The sequence below is a fragment of the Mirounga angustirostris genome, unplaced genomic scaffold (genome assembly GCF_029215605.1).
Source record: "Mirounga angustirostris isolate CCGP_5_RB_7025 unplaced genomic scaffold, mMirAng1.0.hap1 SCAF_8, whole genome shotgun sequence".
In the NCBI taxonomy this organism is placed as follows: Eukaryota; Metazoa; Chordata; class Mammalia; order Carnivora; family Phocidae; genus Mirounga; species Mirounga angustirostris.
In genome coordinates, this window is record NW_026991716.1 from 43,544,961 (window position 1) to 43,566,196 (window position 21,236).

Sequence of the window (21,236 nt, forward strand, 5' to 3'; positions counted from 1 at the left end):
GATCAGCAAGACACAGTAGGAGACAGGTTGGTGCCCATACTTAATATTAGCCCATATTTCTCCTTCCAGAAAGAGGAAACACATTCACACAAAGCAAATGAAGTGAAAATAAAAAAAGGCTGACAATGAGTTATAAATTAAATTAGTGGCACTGTTACCAGTTTATGTTTGTATAGAGAAAAGATGTTAAGCTGGAGCTAAATGGGATTGTTTTAGTGTTTTGTTTTGTTTTTTTTTTTAAATATTAGAACTCTGGATTTCCCTCTCAGATCTTTTCCAGAGATAACACCTATGCTTATAATCATCTCCTTTTCCAAACCTAAATCTGGAACATACAATTTGAAAGATACAAATTTACTTATGGGGACACCAGGACAAAATATAAAATTAGTACAGGATACATGAACAGACACTTCTCAAAAGGAGACATACAAATGGCTAACAGACATATGAAAAAATGTTCATCATCATTAGCCATCAGGGAAATTCAAATCAAAACCACATTGAGATACCACCTTACACCAGTTAGAATGGCAAAAATTGACAAGGCAACAAACAATAAATGTTGGAGAGGTTGTGGAAAAAGGGGAACCCTCTTACACTGTTGGTGGGAATGCAAGTTGGTACAGCCACTTTGGAAAACAGTATGGAGGTGCCCCCAAAAATTAAAAATAGAGCTACTCGATGACCCAGCAATTGCACTCCTGGGTATTTACCCCAAAGACACAGATGTAGTGAAAAAAAGGGCCATATGCACCCAATGTTCATAGCAGCAATGTCCGCAATAGCCAAACTGTGGAAAGAGCCGAGATGCCCTTCAACAGATGAATGGATAAAGAAGATGTGGTCCATATATACAATGGAATATTACTCCGCCATCAGAAATGATGAATACCCAACTTTTACATCAACGTGGATGGGACTAGAGGAGATTATGCTAAGTGAAATAAGTCAAGCAGAGAAAGTAATTTATCATATGGTTTCACTTATTTGTGGAACATAAGGAATAGCATGGAAGACATTAGGAGAAGGAAGGGAAAAATGAAGGGGGGTGGAAATCGGAGGGAGAGACGAACCATGAGAGACTATGGACTCTGAGAAACAAACTGAGGGTTTTAGAGGGGAGGGGGTGAAGGGATGAGTTAGCCTGGTGATGGGTATTAAGGAGGGCACGTACTGCATGGAGCACTGGGTGTTATATGCAAACAATGAATCGTGGAACCCTACCTCAAAAACTAATGATGTACTGTATGATGATTAACATAACATAATAAAATAAAATAAAATTAAAAAAAACTGCAGGATATAAAGATACAGTATATGCGCCTCTTAAATGGTCATTAAGTTTTTAAGTAGGTGAATGGCCAGAATATTAAGTAGGTGAATGCTCAGAAAAAAGAACAAGCAGATGCAGTCTAGAAGGAAGATAGGTGGTCAGAAATAAGATGGCTGAAGAACAGAACACCATAAGTGACATACTGAGCTTCGGGGATAGGTTATGATGAAGATAATTGGTTTGAATCTTGGAGCACAACCTCAAATAAATCCTTGTGGGAAGATAAGAATGGTGAATGCTCAGAAAAAAGAACAAGCAGATGCAGTCTAGAAGGAAGATAGGTGGTCAGAAATAAGATGGCTGAAGAACAGAACACCATAAGTGACATACTGAGCTTCGGGGATAGGTTATGATGAAGATAATTGGTTTGAATCTTGGAGCACAACCTCAAATAAATCCTTGTGGGAAGATAAGAATGGAAATAAAAGTTTACCAGAAGAGTTGGGCTTCTTTCCCTATACCCAACTAACTTTAGATTATGTGGTTTTGACACCATGTAAACTAATCAATCAAAGGATTACTTTCAACCAATGCCATGTGTACTATTAGAAGATACATATCTGCCAAACTCAACTTACTGATGCTCAATATCATGTTCCACCTCATCACCTTCATAGAATTTTGCTCTGCATGCAAGGTTGTGATTTTTATATTCTAAAGCCTCTCTCCCTGTATCTGTCTCTCTCTCACACACACATGCACAAGCACACACACTAAAAATCAACAAAGGAGAATGGAGATTAGAGGTTGGGGATAATACGTACCTTAAATGACTTTATAAAGAAATGATCAAATTCTAACTTCAGTTGAAAATGAAATAAATAATATTGTAGAATCTTCAAAATTTAAGACTGAAAAGTCCAAATCCTTCATTTAATATATAAAGAACTGGGACTAAGGGACTATATATAACTGCCCAATAAAACATACAAAGTTAGGAGAAAAGCTGGGATGAAAACCCAGATTTCTTAGCCCTGTGGGATAATCCTTTCATTTCACTAATTCTCGATCTTGGTGTCTTCATTATTACAGATCATTTTACAAACAAAACAAAGCACAAGAAACAAACTCCTCTTTGATGGACCAGATATCTTAAATAAGTATACATTGATAGGTTTATTGTTGTTATGTTTTCAGAACATACCAGAAAAGTTTATTTCAGAATATTTTAGGACTGAATTCTAAGAATTATATTATTATTATATACCAAAGAATAATGCTTTGATTTTGTAGAGTCTATGTTATAATTCAGCGATCACTAGAGATGATTGTTCTCCTTATTTATTCAGAATATGTAATTCTATATTATAGAACTTCCCTGATAAATCTTTCCATTACCCAATTAGATTTCCACAGTTTTAGGAAAGGCCTAGTAGTAGGCTCTAAGGTATCTAGTCATTTTGATACATGTTTCATTTGTGAATCACAGTGAATGATTCTTATGAATTTTATGTTGTTATTTCAAGTCAAAAGACTAAGCTCAAAAAACATAACAAGTATAAAAGGTTCAAATCTAGACTCATCTTCATCACTGATATAAACAAATTTTAATATAGTTCTTTGGGAAAATGAAAAACACTTGTTAACAAGATGAAAATGCTTTTAAATGTGATATGCAAAATCCAGGAAGGCTTTCAATTTCTTGAAGCCAAGAGCTGTTTCCATATTTATCATTGAATCCAGTGCACTTAAAGCTTGATGACACTTACAGAGCATTTACTATATGCTATATAAGCTTTAGGTATATTCTACTTATATTCAAAAAACAATTCTTTGAAAATGATAAAATTATTACCCTTATTTTATACAAGAGGAACCTGAGGTTTACCAGGATAGACTAACTCACTAGGGCCACAATGAACTTGGGTTTCCAGATAAAGAAGTTGGATTCCAGCAACCTACACTATAAATCCATTTTGCAGTGTTCTCAAAGATGTTTGTTAAGGTGAAAACAAAAAGGGCCTGGATCACCTAGAAGACTTTCTGACCACATACCTGTGTCTTTTTTATTTAATAATAAAACTGTAATTTATAGCTGATTTTAGCATGGGGAGTGAAAAGCAATTACTTTATGGCTGAAGACTCTCCTGCTCATGTCAGTTCACCACCTATAGGCCATTATTACAGCTCATCCTCCAAATCACTGCAAGTAGGGAATTATATCACATCTGACAGGACTCTTTTGTAGAACCACAGATATCACCATTATCATGGCTTTTCTGATACATTCCATTAGTCTTGTTGCTGAGCCATCACTCACATTTCTTCCCAGACTTGATCTTCTCTTTTGCAAGAACACACACACACACACACACACACTTATAGAGCATTTTCTAGACATTTATGTATGTCTGGGAGAAAACTTACAAGGAGGGATAATCTTGACTGAATATGGCCATTAATTATTCTCACCAGAGATGAAATAAATTAGGGGATACATCTTTAAGTGGTAGCAGGAAGGTTTGGTTTATACGGAGGTGGGGAAATGGAGTACATTCTCTTTAAAAACTTTGAAATGAATTAATAAACCAAGATTAATGAAGAAGTTTTTTGAGATTAGAATATATCAGTGGTTCTCCGAATTTTCATCCTATGCTATTCACTCTTCACCATCATCAACTTGAAGATGTCCATGAATTTGAACCACAAAATTTGTTTAAAGTAAGTTTTGGATCTCCATAATCTCTGACCTATAATATTTGAAGAAGCAGAGTAAACAATTCCAATATAGTGTAATTTAAAAATATCTGACAGCATTAAATTCTGCAACATAAATGGGAAGATGACTTGGTCAGCCTAGAATTTCCAAAAGGCCCAATAAGGTGAAACGGACATCACCCCAAGTAAAATCTTACATAATCACACAAACACATCAGTGAAAAGTTAAAACAGATTTCTGCCTGAGAATTCAAGAAATGTACTACCTTGCCCCAAATTGGTAAGAATCCGATTACCACAAGGATGGATAGTTACCCATGGCGAAGAATGGGATTCCCAGCAGGGTGGAGTTGTACTTTCCATCAGTGATGAAGAAGATCCCTGCTGCTGTGACGATGGAGATGCACACCGTGAGCACCCCCAGGAGGCCCAGGAAGGGCTTGCTTCGTAAACAGTCCTTCATAGAGCTAGAGAGGGTGGCTGTGGTCAGGATCAGCACAAGGCTCACCAGGACTTTGCTCCTGGCCAGGATGCTGGTCTTATGAAAGTCTCTCCAGAGGCTAAAGGATGCTAAAGAGTAGAGCTGGAGGTCCTGGTGCTCCTCCTGGAGCTTCCTCATGAGCTTACAGAACTCATTCTCCCACTTCTCCCCTATGAGGTCTTGGGTGGCAGAGCCATAGGTCTGGAGGTAGTAGGTGATTTGAATGGCTCTGGCTGACTTGACCCGCTGGTCCTTGCTGTTTGGCACTTCCACTACCCCGCCCAGTTGGTGTCCAATAAAACTGTTCCTCCCATCCTTGAAAACAGAAAAAAGGGAGACTAAAGTTACCAGAGGGATACACATTTCAAACAACAGATTCTTACTCTAAATGAAGGAACACAACAAAGGCAGAGGTAGGATCTTGCAATTGTGGAACTGATGTGGGTGGAGTGGGATGTGAGGATTTTATATTCAACCTTTTGGAGTGTCATGGGATACCATGCAAGATGATCAGGAATAGAAAGATTCAAAGAGCATTATGAAGCTATACAAGACTCACCACATGCATAGGAAAATGTACATAAATATTTTGATCTATCCCATCCATAACCCATTCCAACCATTTCCTCTGTAACAGTCTATTATAACTCCTATATGCAGGATCAAGTTTGATGATTCAGTTTCAGCCAAAAGTGAAGCGTGGCATGAGTTAACAACATTTTAAAAATTAAAATAATAATTCATTTAATAAATATACACTAAACTTTTCAAGGTTAACACACACACCTACACCAACACATGCAAACACACACAAACATCACAAACATCCATACTCTGGGGGTACAACTGTATATTGCAGAACAAATAGAAGATACTATTTTTTTTTTACAATTAATATAATAGTGTTGAACGGTTTTCTAAATATGATGTGAGCACCTGTCACTCGTTACAAAATTCCCTCCAAACACCTGCCTCAGTCATAGGTTGACCTTTTCGCCACAGAACACAGTGAACAAATCCCCCGAATGAAACTGATGAGATTTCAGGCGGGGTGGTCAAAAGACATTTTGATTTCAGAATTTTGCATGACGTAGAGCAGACAATGTCATTCGAGTAGGATATTTATAAGAAAAGCCGTCACTTCTCTTTAAGGTACACACGAGGTGGACACTGAGTTGGCTTTATTCAGAGCAGTAATTCTCAACCAGTGGTGCCTTAAGACTCAGAAAGAAATCCCCGACAGACATCACCGAATTTTCAACAATTTAGGTATTTTCTTTTTGCCACAACTGTCATTTACTTCCATGGCAGTGCTTGTCAGATGTGATACTGAACCCAATAGCAGGTTGCAAGACAGAGCATAGCATTGAAAATGTGCTGCAGGTACTGCGCAAAATGCAGGCACAAAGGTAAATTTATGCCATAAGGAGAATTTCCACTTGCTACATCAAGCAAGACTTTTATCTCATGAGGATAGAAAAGTGTAGAGTCAGAGCAGGAAACAGTCTTTTCTGGAAGGGTAGGGTGGAAGGGCAACAAAACCAACGGTCTGATAACTGTGGTGATTTTCACAGAACTATGAGGCACTGTATACTCAAGGAGACACGTATAACAGTTCTCGTGAACTTGTTTAGTCCAGACACTTATATCTGAGGTACTTGTTCCCATGTGTATTTTTAACATACACGAAAGTAACTATAATACTTGAGAGTGTGTTGCAAACACAAAAAGTTTGAGAAATTTATAGAAAGTTCAAGTGCTGTTAGTAGGATCATTAAGAATTGTGAGGAAGAAATTTCATAGTCACTTCACATACCCATTTCCCCCTACATGTTCAATAAAAGCAATTTTTCTATTTAATACAACCTGACCAACTCCAAATGAACAGTATATTTCTAAATAAAAATATAATTTAAGTTTTTTTTCCTTTTGCTTGGTAAATCTCCCACTTCCAAGGCATCTTTGTAAATTTTCCATCTTCTTTTCCATACACACACACACACACACACACACACACCAACACAACTGAAATTCCAGCTGGAGGTTCCCAATGCTCTCTTTTGAAACCTGTGGGCTTCTCTGATGAGCTGCAAGTGAAAAGGTAGGAAAGCTTCAAAGAAAGAGTGGGAATCCTGTCCCAGCACTGACAGACTGGAATGTGGTTTCCACTCTTTAAATAATCTCTACTCTTGCTCCTCAATTAGGCTTGTTTATTTTTGTTTTAAGATTGGTATAATTATTAGCTCCACCCTTGTTTCTACTTCTTTGAAATCCCGTCTGTGATGTTGACTTGTGCTTTTGATTATTTGAAAGAGAAAGTATTTTAAAAGCTTTATTTATTCACTTAAGAATGTGCAGTTCCATCTGTCTTTACTCATTTCTGTCATCAAAAAGATTTCCCAGGGATCTTTAGCAGCAGAACAAAGATTTTTGCGTCCCTCAGACCTCATTTGAAGATTATAGTGGATCAAAGAGGGCACTGATAATGTACCTGGACAAAAGTCAAGACTCTACAGAAGGCAATATATAGATTTTTAAATAACTAATCTTTATTGAGTTTGGTTAACTGCTCACCCTCCTTTTGAAGTTGTCTAATTTCCATTTCTTACAAAAATTATTTCATAAGAGATATGCATTCATCTCATTATATTTAAATGGGTGTAACAAATAGAATGAATTTCTCTCTCTTAATCTGCTCTACTCCATGCACCAGAACAAAATAAACAAGGTCTTTAGACGTCCTTGAATAGGAAGCTCTGCTTTAAGGTCCACATTTTGTATAAGCCATTGGCCCAATCATCCTACTCAGTATAGTCCTGAGAAATATTTGTAAGGTAAAATTCTACTATTTTGTAAGGGGTGGTAGAAGAGTTTCCCAACTTTACCAGTTCATGGGTGCTTCTATATAGGAGAAACAAAGAATGAACGGAACATGTATTTTAATGATCCTCTGGGTAGAACTTCCCTGGACCTGTCAGGAGTCAGGAAGTCATGTGACCTGGGTTGCAGCATGTGTCTCACACTAACTGAATAAGAAACCCTTGGCTGGTTCATTTCCCCTTGTAGGTTTCCATTTTATCATCTCTAAAATGAGCAGATATGAATATATGAGTAAATATTTACATAATATTGAAGATATTTTTCAGCTCTATTATTCTATGAAAATACCACCTATAAAGCTACTCTGACAAGAGCTGAATGTTAGAAATGATATCATTATTATAGAGCCATGAATTGATTATTTTTATGGCCTAACACAATCTTACCAATTGCCAGGTAGGACATTTTTGTTCAATAAACATAGAGGCTCAGAGAAGGGAAACCTGTTAGTCAAAGCGATGAACCCAGGGTTCCAACGCAACTCTTCTAATCCCAAATCCAGAACTTTCTAGAATCTAAGAGGGTGATTTCAGGGAAGCCACTTTAGGTCCTAGTCCCCATTAACTGCTCTTTATGATTAAAACTTATTTCATGTGTAGATACATTGTATTCCCAATATTTTACTCTCCACTAAACCAACTGCCTACCATTTATGTTGATTCAACTTCTTCCTATTCCAATAAAACCTACACAAATTCCAAAGTTCCTTTAAGTGCAGAAATCCCATTTATGTCACCATGAAGCTAAACCTTAAAAATATGACAAGATGGTAATACATCACTTCCAATGCTCTCCTGTTTCAGTGTTTCACTGAATTGAACAGGGATCATTAACAGGGGTGAATTGAAGTTCCTAACTCATTTCCTTGTGCCCACTTCTGCTCTTCTTCAGTCTATCTCTTCACCTTAAAGCCAGAGCACACCCGAACAACTCTAAATGAGATTACACCATTTATACACTTAAAACCTACTGGCTTCCACTTGCATTAGGAATAAAAGAAGAATTCCTTACTAGGTCTGCAAGGCCCTGCATGTCCCACTGCTGGCTGAGCCTCAGACCTTATCTCTACCACTCTTCTCCCCATGAACTCTGTTCCAGCTTTCTCTCCTTTCTTCCTACTGCTTGAACACACCAAGTTAATTTCCACCACATGGCCTTTGCAGCTGCCATGCCCTCTGCCTGGAATGCTTTCCTCCACTCTTCTACGGCCAGGGCTACTTCTTCCTGGAGGTCTTATCTTCAAGGATACCATTTGAACCACATGATCTGGACACCTCCTTCCCAAACATCACTTTATCACATACTCCTATGTTGTCTTCTTCCTACAAAAGATTTCTATCTGAAGCGATCTTATTTAATCAATTAATTGCTCTTCCACTAGAATGTGTCCTTGTTGAGAGCTGACACCTTTCCTATCCTGCTCACTGATAATTTCCCTGTGCCTAGAACACAGCCAGCTATATAATGAACATTCCATAACATTTAACTCAGTTCACCCTGAAGTGTATATAACTAATCTTACATTTTTTTTTTCAGAGACCATTTTGCTAAGAACAGGAAAAGTAAGAGACAGCTCAAAGTGTCTGAGGACAATAAGTCCTCAGATGAAGAGAGGTATATATAGAAATTAGAGGCTGGTACAGAAATACACACACACACACACACACACACGCTTTACCTTTTTTTCAATCCCCTTACTCTAGGATAATATTTCCCCAAAATATGTTTCCTCTTCCATTTTCACTGTATACCAAACATGTGGAGTAAGCTAGTCACCTGACAGGGGGACTCAGTGAGTACTTGGAAAAAGAGTTTGTAGGCATTGCAGCCTGAGGGCAAAGGATAGCCCAAGTGTTCAAGGAACTGAAGGAAATGAGGAAGCCTGAGGCTAGAGAGGAAAGCAGGGCCTTTTCAGTAAGAGCCAGCAAAGCCTTATTAAGGAGCTGGAGTTAATTGTTCTGCAATAAGAAAACACTGTGAGTTTTAAGCAGGGAGTGAATGGCATGGTTTCCTTTTTGGAGTGTTCTTTCATTGCACCATGGCAGATGATTTAGGGAGTCAGGCTGACTTGAAAGGAAAGAGCTCCATTAGGAAGTCCCTGCAGCATTTCAGGTTCTTGATGTAGCATGAAAAAATGTCAGCTGAGGCCATCTGTGGTAGGTGAATTGTTCCAAGGTGAATCAATGCATTTACAGGTCACGAGGCTACCTCATGGCCAGGAAGCAGCGCATCATACTCTTTCTCCAGGAGCAGTAAAGCCAGAAAAAAAAATAATCTTGGGTTCTTTAGGTCTTATTTCATTTACGGTTACTACTTTGTAGCTCTTAAAAATTATCACCCAATCTAAAGCTCTACAGTGGAAAAGGAAATTAAAACTCTGAGACAAGATCAAAGAATAAATTCTTCAAGAGCTAGGAGAGGAAAGAGACATTAATGTCATAAACAATTGTGCAGAGAAAAAATATTCAATGATGCTTTGAAATTATAGGGGAGTGTCATATCTGCTCAGTATATGTGCTAGGTTGCTATTAAGATACTTTCTGTGATTGCAAGATAATTTAGCTGCAGAGCTTCTGTCCAAGACAGTTGTATTTCAGATTTCATTGATTTTCACTGCAAGGATATTGGACACTTTTAGATTGTCAGTCTTTTATTGCTGAAAAGAAAATCTTCCTAGGTATAGTAGACAGTGACATTTCTGAAGGAATGGTAAAGTTTGTTGTTGTTGTTTTGTTTGCTTGTTTGTTTAAATAAGACTTTCCCTCCTATTTATTTCCTAACTTATATCCCTTTGTTTTATTCTCAATATCAAATATTGTAAGATAAACTATGATTAAATGAAATCATCAGCTATCTTGAATTTCCTCACCAGAGCTTCATGTTTAGTAGAAACAAGCAAATAACGAGAAAGCCGTTCCTATGTGGTATTTAGTTAAAGAAAAAAGAATCAAAACTTATTTTAAAAATGAAGGTTTAAGGACGCTTGGGTGGCTCAGTTGGTTGTGTTTGCCTTCGGCTCAGGTCATGATCTCAGGATCCTGGGATGGAGTCCCACATCAGGCTCCTTACTCAGTGGGGAATCTGCTTCTCCCTTTCTCACTCCATCTGTGCTTTCCCTCTCTCTCTCAAATAAATAAATAAATTTTTTAAAAAAATGAAGACTTTAAAGCATTAAAATGCCCTAATAAAGAATAAATTGAATTTCTTATGTCACATTACTCAACTAGGAGAGTGCAGTGGTGTATTTTCATTTTTTTCTTTCAAATAGGAAAGTTAAAAAAATAAGCTTCATGTTGTTGAAATGAAATGCAAACTTTAGCCAATCAGAATATAAAATAAGCTTAACAATGCACTCTAGCATATCACTTTTAAACACATGTGGCAGACTCGGTTCTAAGATTTAAGAACTTTTTTGCATCATCCTAGGTAACTTTTCCAGTCATTCTACAAGAAGGTGCTATGCTGGAGTAGTCTCAAGTCACCAATGAGGACACAGTCACCTCAGGAGAAGAAGTAATGTCAGGTTATATAACCGTACGTAGCTGTATAACTACTAAGTGGCATAACCAATTGCTTATTCCTCTTTCTGACTTCAACAGGCACAACTGCAACCTGTGTTTGAATAATTTATGAATATATTTGAATGAATGGAAGTATAAGATAGCGGTTATGTACATGGACTCAAGAGTCCAACTGTCTCACTAAGAGTCCCAGGGTCAACATGGGCAAGGTGTGGAGCTGTCCAGATGTCAGTCTTATTAATGGTTAAAATAAGAATCATAAGGCACTGTGAGGATCAAGTGTGCTAATGCATATGAAGCATTTAGACTAGTGCTCACAAAGTGTTGGATATTATTCTTTATTAATATGTCATACGTTAAATATTTGAATGATACTGTTTATTCACTTAGACATCTAATATTCATCTACATTTCCTAGCAAATATCTGTAGTGAGAGAACACAGGGAACAGGATCCAGGCATCTGGCTCCAAGTTACAGTTCTGCTACTATGACAGCAAGGTGATGGGGCATGCTGCTTGACTTCTCTGGATACCAACTCCATCTCTAAAATAAAAGGCTTGGCATATATTATTTCTAAAGGTTTCATTAGCTCTGTATTTAATGATTCATCCATGGTAAAGTCATTAGACACCGCAAAGTAGGCTAGAGAAATCTACCCTAAAGGAAAAAGCAATAAGAAGGAAGAAGAAACACAAAATGATCCATGTTCATTTCCACAGAAACAAGAAGCTTTTCATCTTCTTTAAAATCTGGACCCAGTAGCTTTTCTCTCTCTCTTTGAATAATTTCCAGAGAGAATTCTTCTCAAATGGAAAAAGATCAAGAATTTGCCCAATTTTACCTAGATGTAAATTATCTTAGTTGCCAGATGAATTAATTTCTTATTCAGTAAAATTCATTTTCTCTTCAGATCTCTATTTTATGAGTATCCTGTCCTCTGTATTGGTTTACTTATCACATAATTGGATAAATACATTTAATTTCTCCTTTACCGGTGCCAAATCTTTATACAAATTTATTTTAAAAGTGTGGAAATAGAGCTAACATCCACATTACATGTGAGGCTTATAACAATGAACTTTTTATTTTTCTGTAATTCATCTTAGTGACCCTATCCCCAAAATTTCAATTGCAAGCAGTATTACTATTTTAAGTGAGTCTTTCACAAAGGGATCAATAGAACCACGCACAGGCAAGTGTTCCATATCAAGGAGCATTTAGCTTTGATGTTATTTTCCATACAGGAAGCTGGCCATCATCCATATGGGAACATTTGTGTAATGTACAAAGGCCCTAAGTGCAGTGCCCCCTTCAGGAGAGGGATCGAAAGACCTGCCATAACAGCTTTTCCTTTGGGCAAGAAACTCTCTCCAAAAAACACTCTAGCTTAACAGCCACATGCTATATCAAGAGTGTGGCTCCTGAGCCATTAGCTCCTCTAAGTGGAAAAGTAGATCAAACTAACAAGCTACAGAGGCAAACTTACAGTAGAGTTCAATCTTTTGATCGAGAAATCAAAATGGGAAAGAGGAAGGATCCAAAGCATAGGTGTTGCAGGTAACTACATGGGCATTTCCTACTTTACGTGTGTAAAGTCTTGGCATGCTCGGGGACATGACATACAGATGGAAACAGTCAAGAAGGACAGAGTCATTTATTCATTGAAGACACATTCAGTGAACTCATTCTTTGTGTTAGCCAGCTATTGAGGTTAGAAGGGTGACCAGCTACAATTCCTATATTCAGAAAGCCTATGGCTTTGGGGTGGAGTGGGAGATAGGGGGAAATAAGTAAGCAGAAAGGCATTTAAAAATATATATGTAAGTATTAAGGGAGCAGTGAGAAGTAATCTCCTAGCCTAGCAGGAACTAAGAAGACTTTCCTAAAAGGGGGGCATCGTAGCTGAGACCTGAAGCATGAGTAATAATTATCCAGGTGAAGATGGGGTATTGGTGGATGGACATGGGGAAGAATGATCTTCTAGGCAGAGGGAACAGCATGTGCAAAGGCCTAGAAAGGAGAATATGCATGTTGTGTTCCTGGGACTTTGAAAATGACTGGAATATACAGTGGGGAGGGGTGATGCAGAGATGAGTAGCGAATATGAATATGTAGATTTGCTTATTCAAAAGCTCTGACTGCAATGTGAAAAATGAACTTTAGGTGTGTCTAGACACTAGAGAGGGGGCACTGGATGGTTTTCTTGCCTTCCTCTTATCTTTATTTAAGCCAAGACCTACTTGATTGTATGAGCATCATTTTTTTTTTTTTTTTAGATTTTATGAAATGCACACTATTCTGGAAAATAAATTTCCCTCACACCTAGGTCTTTTTCTAAAAAACATCTCTTCTGGAGTTCTAAAGATTCTTGGAGAAAAGCTTCCTTCCTAGAGGTGCAAGAGTTGCTAAAAGTGATTTAGTTACTCTAATGATTCCCATAAATCTAATAAATCCAAACAATATATGTGCTGAGTGTCTGGGAAGGCAAATTGCTAGTGTGTGTGTAGAAAACAAGATAAGGACAAATAAACAGAAGAAAAATATCTCTTCCTTGGAAGAGTTTGTACTTTTGTTATAGAAACAAAGCCTGTAAGTTGGTGAGAAAATAAAGCAGCAGAGAGTATTAAAACTCTGAAGACATTGCTCAAGAATGCAGATAACTGCTGAGAGCTGCAAAATGATATACATATAGCATGATCTCAACCACGTAAAAATAAATATGCATGTATAAATATTCAAAGGAAATCATCAAAATTTAACATTGGCTCTTATTTGGTATAAAATTATAGGTCACATCTGCTTTCTTGGTTAGTTGGGCTATTTTATATATATATTTTTAAATAACTACTGACTCATCAACAAAAATAATAAAAATAAATATGTTAAGGGAATGGCATGAAGACTAGTTAGGAATGGGAAGGATAAATTAGGTTTGACTGTTAATCAAATTTCATTTAAACAAGTAGTGGAAGAGGAGGGAGGGCCAAGAATCAAGACTCCCTTGTTTCCGGGCTCAAGTCCTAAGCAATCTGCCTAGTGGCTTCTAAGTCAACTTAAGTTATGATGGTTCGTTCTTCTCCATGAAGGACTGTGGTCTTGCCCATTAATATATAATGAACAACAGTGTTCTACTTAAAGTTAGAGGTAAATAACAGCAGATTTCTATCTGTAAGGGTAAGGTAAAGTGTTAACACTTAACTCTCAAGTTGATCTGACTTTGCATTGGCTAACTGGCATTGTCTTGTCAAAGAAAAGATCCTGAGGACCTTGGTGGCTTAATATCACTTGTCTTCCATTGAACTTGAGTTCCAAACTGACCCTAGTGAGGTTCTTTTTAATTTTTGTCTTTGTATTGTTCCTTCCCATGCATTTTATTTTTACCTCAAAACAGAAGCAAAATTAATTATTTGCTATACATAAAACATCACTCTAAGCAAAAGCTTTCTTTCTTTCTTGAATTATCCAGATAATTGTAGTCACAGAGGTCTAGATTATGAGGTTGGTTACAACTTCCAGGAAATATGCCATTAATTTCTGCAGTGTGGAGATAACATTGCCATTTATGAACTCCATTTTTCTAATTTCTTCTAATTTCTATTTTTTTCCCCAAGATTGTATAAAATTTTCATTCAGTGGGATGCCTGGGTGGCTCAGTTGGTTAAGTGTCTGCCTTTGGCTCAGGTCATGATCTTGGGGTCCTGGGATCAAGTCCCACATCGGGCTCCTTGCTCATTGGGGAGTCTGCTTCTCCCTCTGCCTGCCACTCCTCCTGCTTGTGTGTTCTCTTTCTCTCTCTCTCTGACAAATAAATAAATAAAAATCTTTAAAATTAAAAAAAATTCCTTCAAAGGGGCTTCTACTGATAATTAATACATGTTGTCTTTTATCATTGTTATCTATTTTATTGCTCCATTTAGCCTTCCAAGTTCAGTGAAGATAGAAAATGAAGGTGATATATTTCTCAAGCTAAAGGAGCACATATTTAAAGGAAAGGTAGAGGAACTGACACATTGGGAAAGAAAGCGAAACTGAGAGTGTAACCTTTATTTGCAGATGTGGACTTACCACAGCTGTGTCTTAATCCTTTGATAAAACAAAAGTGACACTTTTGCATGTCTACTGAAGTGACAGATGTTAATATCTCATCATTTTATATGAACCTCGTCCCTACCTCTTCCTTGCTCCATCTCCTTTCTCCTCTACTTCTCCTGCCTCTTTCCCCTGCCCTTTCCCCCCCTCTCTCTCCTTCCCTCTGACCCTTTCTTTCAGTTTTTCTCTTCTTCTCCCTCCCATCACTGTCCTTCCTTTATTTGAAAGACAACTACCTCAAAGCCACAGTAAGGGATAATTGTTGAACTATGTCAGTAAAGTGCTAGATAAAGAATACAATGCTTGCTTAAGTCCATTTTATCTTCACTAAATTACCTTTCCTGTTTAATCCCCAAAAGGACAGACATGCTTTGAAAGTATCATGTGTGATATACATTCTAATGAGATCCATGAAATTGTTCTTTACTACTACCAAGATATCCAGCCTCAAAGATATTAAAATAATTGAAAGCCTTTTGATAAAGCTCAGAAAGTACTCTCCTATCTCGCAGCTCCATGTGGGTTAAATATTACTTCTCTCGGCATAGGAGATGAGGGTATAATGGCTCACCTTTGCAAGTGTGTTAACATTTTCTGGGTTGATGTGACATATTTTTTCTCAAGTGCATGGACTAATCTTTGTATTAAACTCTATATTCTTGGATACCTAGCAAAGGAGCATCTGGATGCCTTTGGGAGATAAATTTTTAAAGGCTAATAACATTTTTAAGATACTAGAGTAAAAAATTAAAAAACAAAGTGTGTGTTTTTTGCTTGATAATTTCACTGCAAAAGATTATCCAAAAATCTTTAAAGATTTAGAAAATAATTTTCTGCTTGTATTTCTTGAGAGGAAAAGAATTGCTTTTCTGGTTGTCTTTGCTTAAGGCTAATATTAAATAAAAATATCTACATACAAATACTTGCCTGATGTAGGAAAGAAGTAACCCACTCAAGTTAAGTAAGGAAATAAATCAGAAGCATATTAAGTTATGCATAATGACTGTAGACTCTAGTTTTAGTAAGGAAGGTAAAATTTCATGTTATTTTATTGCCTAACTCAGAAAAATTCAGGAACACTCAAATAAGTGTTTTATTTTATAGTCATGTGAGGTTTTTCAATTGGTAACATTCACTATTTGATCCCATATCCCCATTTTTGGTTTGGAACATATGGTAACCTTAATAAGTTAGGTGGTAGTAAGTTACAGTGTGTAAAAGCATATGTGATGGATTCTCCCAAACTGTTTTGGCATTTGATTTACTTTTTATGCAGTAGGGATTTTAATGAAATCGGGGAAAATACTAAGGCAGACAGGCTCATTATAATGAAAGTAATCATCACTGTACATTTACTATTTAAAATTAGGCCAATTTTAAGCGGGCCGACCCACATTCTAGCCTTTGGGAGTTTAATTGCCTCCACTCGATAAACATGATTGCTGCTTCTTCCAGGCACACATAAATATCCCTCAGCTGTGGCAGTTCTAATATCACCTAGCTCTGTTTCATGAAATTTGGAGACAATGCTTCTAATCAAAATTGCACTCCTGTTTTAGGAGTTTCAATGTACTTCTGAATTTTCTAAAACAGTGCCAAGTTTCAGCAGCCCCATTTCTCATAACTTGACTATCAATGTATTTTTCTTCCACAAATCACTACCTGTCTTTCTAAAGCACAAAACTTTAGCATAGAGAATTCTCTTGAACCCGTTCCGACAAAGTGTTAAGAAATGAACTGAGATCTCTTGCCCATTCTTCAGACCTACAAGGCATTCTAGAGGTATCACAGGCCACATGGCTGGCAAGAGCAGTTTGCCTTTAAGGTTTGGAGAACTCGGGACTGAAACGGTCTTTCTGTAACTAAAAGCACCTGGTGAAGGAGCCTCTCCTAGCTTCCCTATTTTATCACCTCTCTTTAAATTTCATATATAAAAAGGCACCACGCAAAAGCCAGATGAGGTGATTGTACACCCACATGGTTTCATTTTGTGTTTGCTGACCCATTATCTTATCACCCTACTGGATTGTTCAGAGAAATATAATTTCATCAAAATAATTAACAGCAAACTTTGATTGTAATATGTTTGCTTCAGTATAATATTTCATGCTTGCTATAACTACATGTTCTCTCTCCAGTATTCTGTAGCATCTCACAGGCGTCACTGATGCTGATTCAAGAATGCCAAGAACACTGTGTCTATCACAGTGTTAATAGAAATCCAATGTATTTCATCTCCCTCATTGATAGCAGATACTTTCATTCAAATGACTTGATTATATTAAAGTGAAAAGAAGGAAAAAAGATACAGAATGAGAAATGCAAATACAAAAAGGACACACAAAGACATGGCTTCTGACTTCACACACCCAACAGAGAACCAGTTTTTAAGAGCACCTGCTACAAATGAAACTATTTTACAGGCACCAAAATGTGAAAGGCTGGTTCATTCATTGTCCTAAAGAACATTCACTGTCACTCTACTGCAACACAGATTCCTTCACTATAATTTTGCAAGTAGTCAGAGAATTCTAGGCGACATGTCACACCTTGCTTAGGAATAAGGTGAGAGGCTCTCTTTTTACACAGCTTATGTAAAGAAAACAGTCTAACATCTTTCATTTACATGGAGGTACTTTGCGGAAGCACAATTAACTTGGTAAGTGGGTGTCTGCTTTGAGAGATCAGGGCTATTTGAAGCCTTTGCAATCAGTTACATAAGCAGGTATTTAGGGGAGACTTTTCAAATGCACATTGCTATGTCAAGGCACTGTTAAAAAAAAAAACAATAATAACACACCCAGCAAAAACAACACTCCCTCAGAATTGGGGCTGGCAGCTGTCTAGACCACACTGGAGCTATTTACAAGGAAATACTGAGCAAGTTTCTAAAGGAATGGAATGGCACTCAGCACTGATCTACCCAGTTTGGAATAATATGGGATTCCTCCTGGTATGGAAGTGCAATGAGGCCCACTGCTCCCTCCAACAGCAGTTTTATTCTGTTTTGTTTTTTTCCCTCCAACAGCAGTTTAAGCAATGATGTTTGCTATTTCTCATCCAGAACAGAAAAGAAGATAAACCCAAGGGAGCCATCAGAAGGGTCTTGGGTACCATCTGAAGGAATCTGGAAGGGTTGCCATTGACAATCTTTAAAACAAGAAGGGACCCGATGAGATAGATGTTAGAAGTTCCCTCTGAGGGTGCCTGAGTGGCTCAGTCGGTTAAGTGACTGCCTTCGGCTCAGTCATGATCCCAGAGTACTGGGATCGAGTCCCGCATCGGGCTCCCTGCTCAGCGAGGAGTCTGCTTCTCCCTCTGACCTTCCCCCCTTCTTGTGCTCTCTCTCTCTCACTCTCTCTCTCAAATAAATAAAATTTAAAAAAAAAGAAGTTTCCTCTGATAACAATATGAAGAATTGTCTGAAATGCATGCATGCATATGTGTGCACGTGTTGGGATTTTACAACAGTGTTGATTGGCATTGATTGATGAGGAGGTTCCAATATACTTTCAGGTGAGAGATAAAGAATCCCTAAAATGAGCAAACGGTAACAGAGAGAAGCGAAAGAGTTAATAAAGGGATGTTTAAGAAGTACAATGGATAGGACCGGGTGACTGCGTGCATATGAGAAATGAAGGAAAGAAGGGAGCAGTGAATGAGGACTCCACAGTGTGGCTCAGGAGCCGGCGTACCATAGTGGCACTCGCCAACCCAAAGACTCCTTGTGTGGGGTTGGGAGAGCTGGAATTGAGCGCAATATTTTGAGTTTTAGGTACCTGAAAAACATCAAGCTTAAGACAGAGGCTAGAGATGAATACTTCAAAGATATACACATTAAGAGCTTCATCTAAGGCCACACTTGTCCAGAGAGTGAATAATGTGGGAAGACAAGAAGCTGGGGGAAGAATCCATAAGAATGAAGAAAATAGTGTCAGGAAAATTCATTAAAAGGCAAACAATGCAGAAAAATAGCCAGCTTTTTTTGCAGAGACTACATATGTTGATGAAACATTTCACCAGCTCTGATGGGAAAAATATATTAAAGAAAGGAGGAATTATAATGGACGGCAACCCATTTGCTGACATTCGTTTAATTATCTCAGAATAAATTTTTGTAGGACATGGGCTTACAGTACACTCAAATGTTCCAATTCATTGAAATGAAAGTGGTTCAGCTCCAAAGAATAGTCTTCAGTTGGAATATTTTTTCAGTGCTTAATAGGAAATTCCCGCCAGTCAAGTGAAGTTGTATCCTGTTCAACCTTTTGAGATGAAGGATTTTCCTTTTAATTAGAAATTTGCATTTCATTATAAGGATGTACCCTCTGTCCTTGACTTGGTTATTCTCTACAGAAGCAGAGACTTCTTTGGACCATGTGCGTGGCATATAGTAATGACAGATTCCAGAAAATTTATTCCAGACATTTAAAAGAAAAAAAGGCATAGTTAAAAGAAGTGAGTATTAAAATACACACACACACTCACACTCTCCTTTGCTCCCTTGCTGGGTGCAATATAAAGAGAATACTTAGAGGTGACCTCACAAATTTCCTGTTTCACAGCCAGACATCTGTGAAGACAGAACTAGTCATGAAGAGTTGTGTTAGATTAGGTCATTGAATATGCTGAGAATTATTTGTAAAAGAGAGCTTGATCATCAAGGCCACCTGAGTCAGCAGTATATTTTAAGCAAGGAAATAGCTGCATGCCGTTGGGGTGTGTATGTGTGTGTGTGTGTGTGTGTATGGGCGGGGAAGTTCCAAATTCTAACTTAATATGGCATAGCAGCACCTTGTTTAGACACAAGTTAAATTAAATAATAAAGAAATAATGAGATGATCTCCTATCATGAAGGAATAGAACATTGCATTAAGAATAATTTTAACAACTAAGTACATTTGCTGCTTATAATAAAATAATCACATGGTCAGGTTTTCCAGTTGGATCAATATGATCATTAAAGCCACGATATCTCTGAGGGAACTTCAGAATTGTCTGAGACATGTCAACTTATTTGCAAGAGAGTTTCTTATATTTGGTAAGCAAAAAGAACCAACATCAAAAATTTCAAGAACCCTAAACTGGAAGAAAGCTCTTTCTTCTGAAGTCTTATGGCATTTTCTGGATTGCTCAAATAACATTTTTAATCACTATATGGTATTTTCATTATTTTTGTGTCTCCCCTTCTTTATTGGAAACTCCTTGAAGGCAGAATAAAGTGTTCAATATTTTTATTTTGTTTTGTTTTGTAATTGCCTATGATAGAGTATCTTCTTAAAAATTTTCCATTGAACAAAGAGTGGTATGTACTTTATCAGCTCAATTTTTTTCTTTTTGAATTGTGTATCTTTTCTGATAGAAAAAGACAGGGTTATGAGTACATAAAGAAACCAAATGGCCTAATTTTTGAAATTCCGGAGTTTGAAATCGGCTTCTAGGCAATAATCATCTCTCAGAGGTTATCTAGCTAAACCTCCCACCAGTATCATGGGAAATCTGATTTGCTGGAAACTGTGGATCTAGAATGTTATAATTAGGAGAATCTTTTATATTTACAGTAGTCCCCATTATCCACAGGGGCCACATACCCAGACCCCCAGTGGATGCCTGAAACCACAGATAGCGTTGAACTCTATTCTACATACACTATGTTTTTTCCTATGCTTAAATACCTATGATAAAACTTAATTCATAAATTAGGTACAGTAAGAGAGCAACAACAATAACTACTAATAAAATAGAACAATTATAACAATATAGTATAATAGAAGTTATGTGAATGTGCTCTGTCCCTCAAAATATCTTACTGTACCGTACTCACCCTTCTTCTTGTGATGAGTGAGATAATAACATGCCCTCGTGATGAGATGAAGTGAGGGGAATGACACAGGCTTTGTGATGTAACATTAGGCTGTTATTGACCTTTTTTTAAAAGATTTATTTTATTTTAGAGAGAGAGAAAGGATGCATGAGAATGCAGAATGCGGTGAGTAGGGGGTTGCAGAAAGAGGCGAGAATCTCAGGCAGACTCCTTGCTGAGCATGGAGCCCCATGCAGGGCTTGATCTCATGACCCTGAGATCATGACCTGAGCTGAAATCGAAGAGTCGGATACTCAACCGACTGAGCCACCCAGGTGCCCCTGCTTCTGATGATTTGTCAGAAGGAGGATCATCTGCTTTCAGACTGGTTGACTACAGGGACCTGAAACTGCAGGACATTGAAACTGCAGAAAGTGAAACCAGGGATGGGAAGTTGGGGGTGGGG

General features: G+C 37.5%; 1 protein-coding gene across 1 annotated transcript in view; it reads right to left on the minus strand.

The window, feature by feature from the left end:
* PTCHD4 (patched domain containing 4) overlaps positions 1-21,236 on the minus strand; it is a 180,195-nt gene that overhangs the window by 125,369 nt on the left and 33,590 nt on the right. The window contains exon 2 of the mRNA XM_045866999.1: positions 4,310-4,790. Within this exon, the coding sequence (XP_045722955.1) occupies positions 4,310-4,790 (481 nt within the window). The remainder of the gene's footprint in view (positions 1-4,309; positions 4,791-21,236) is intronic.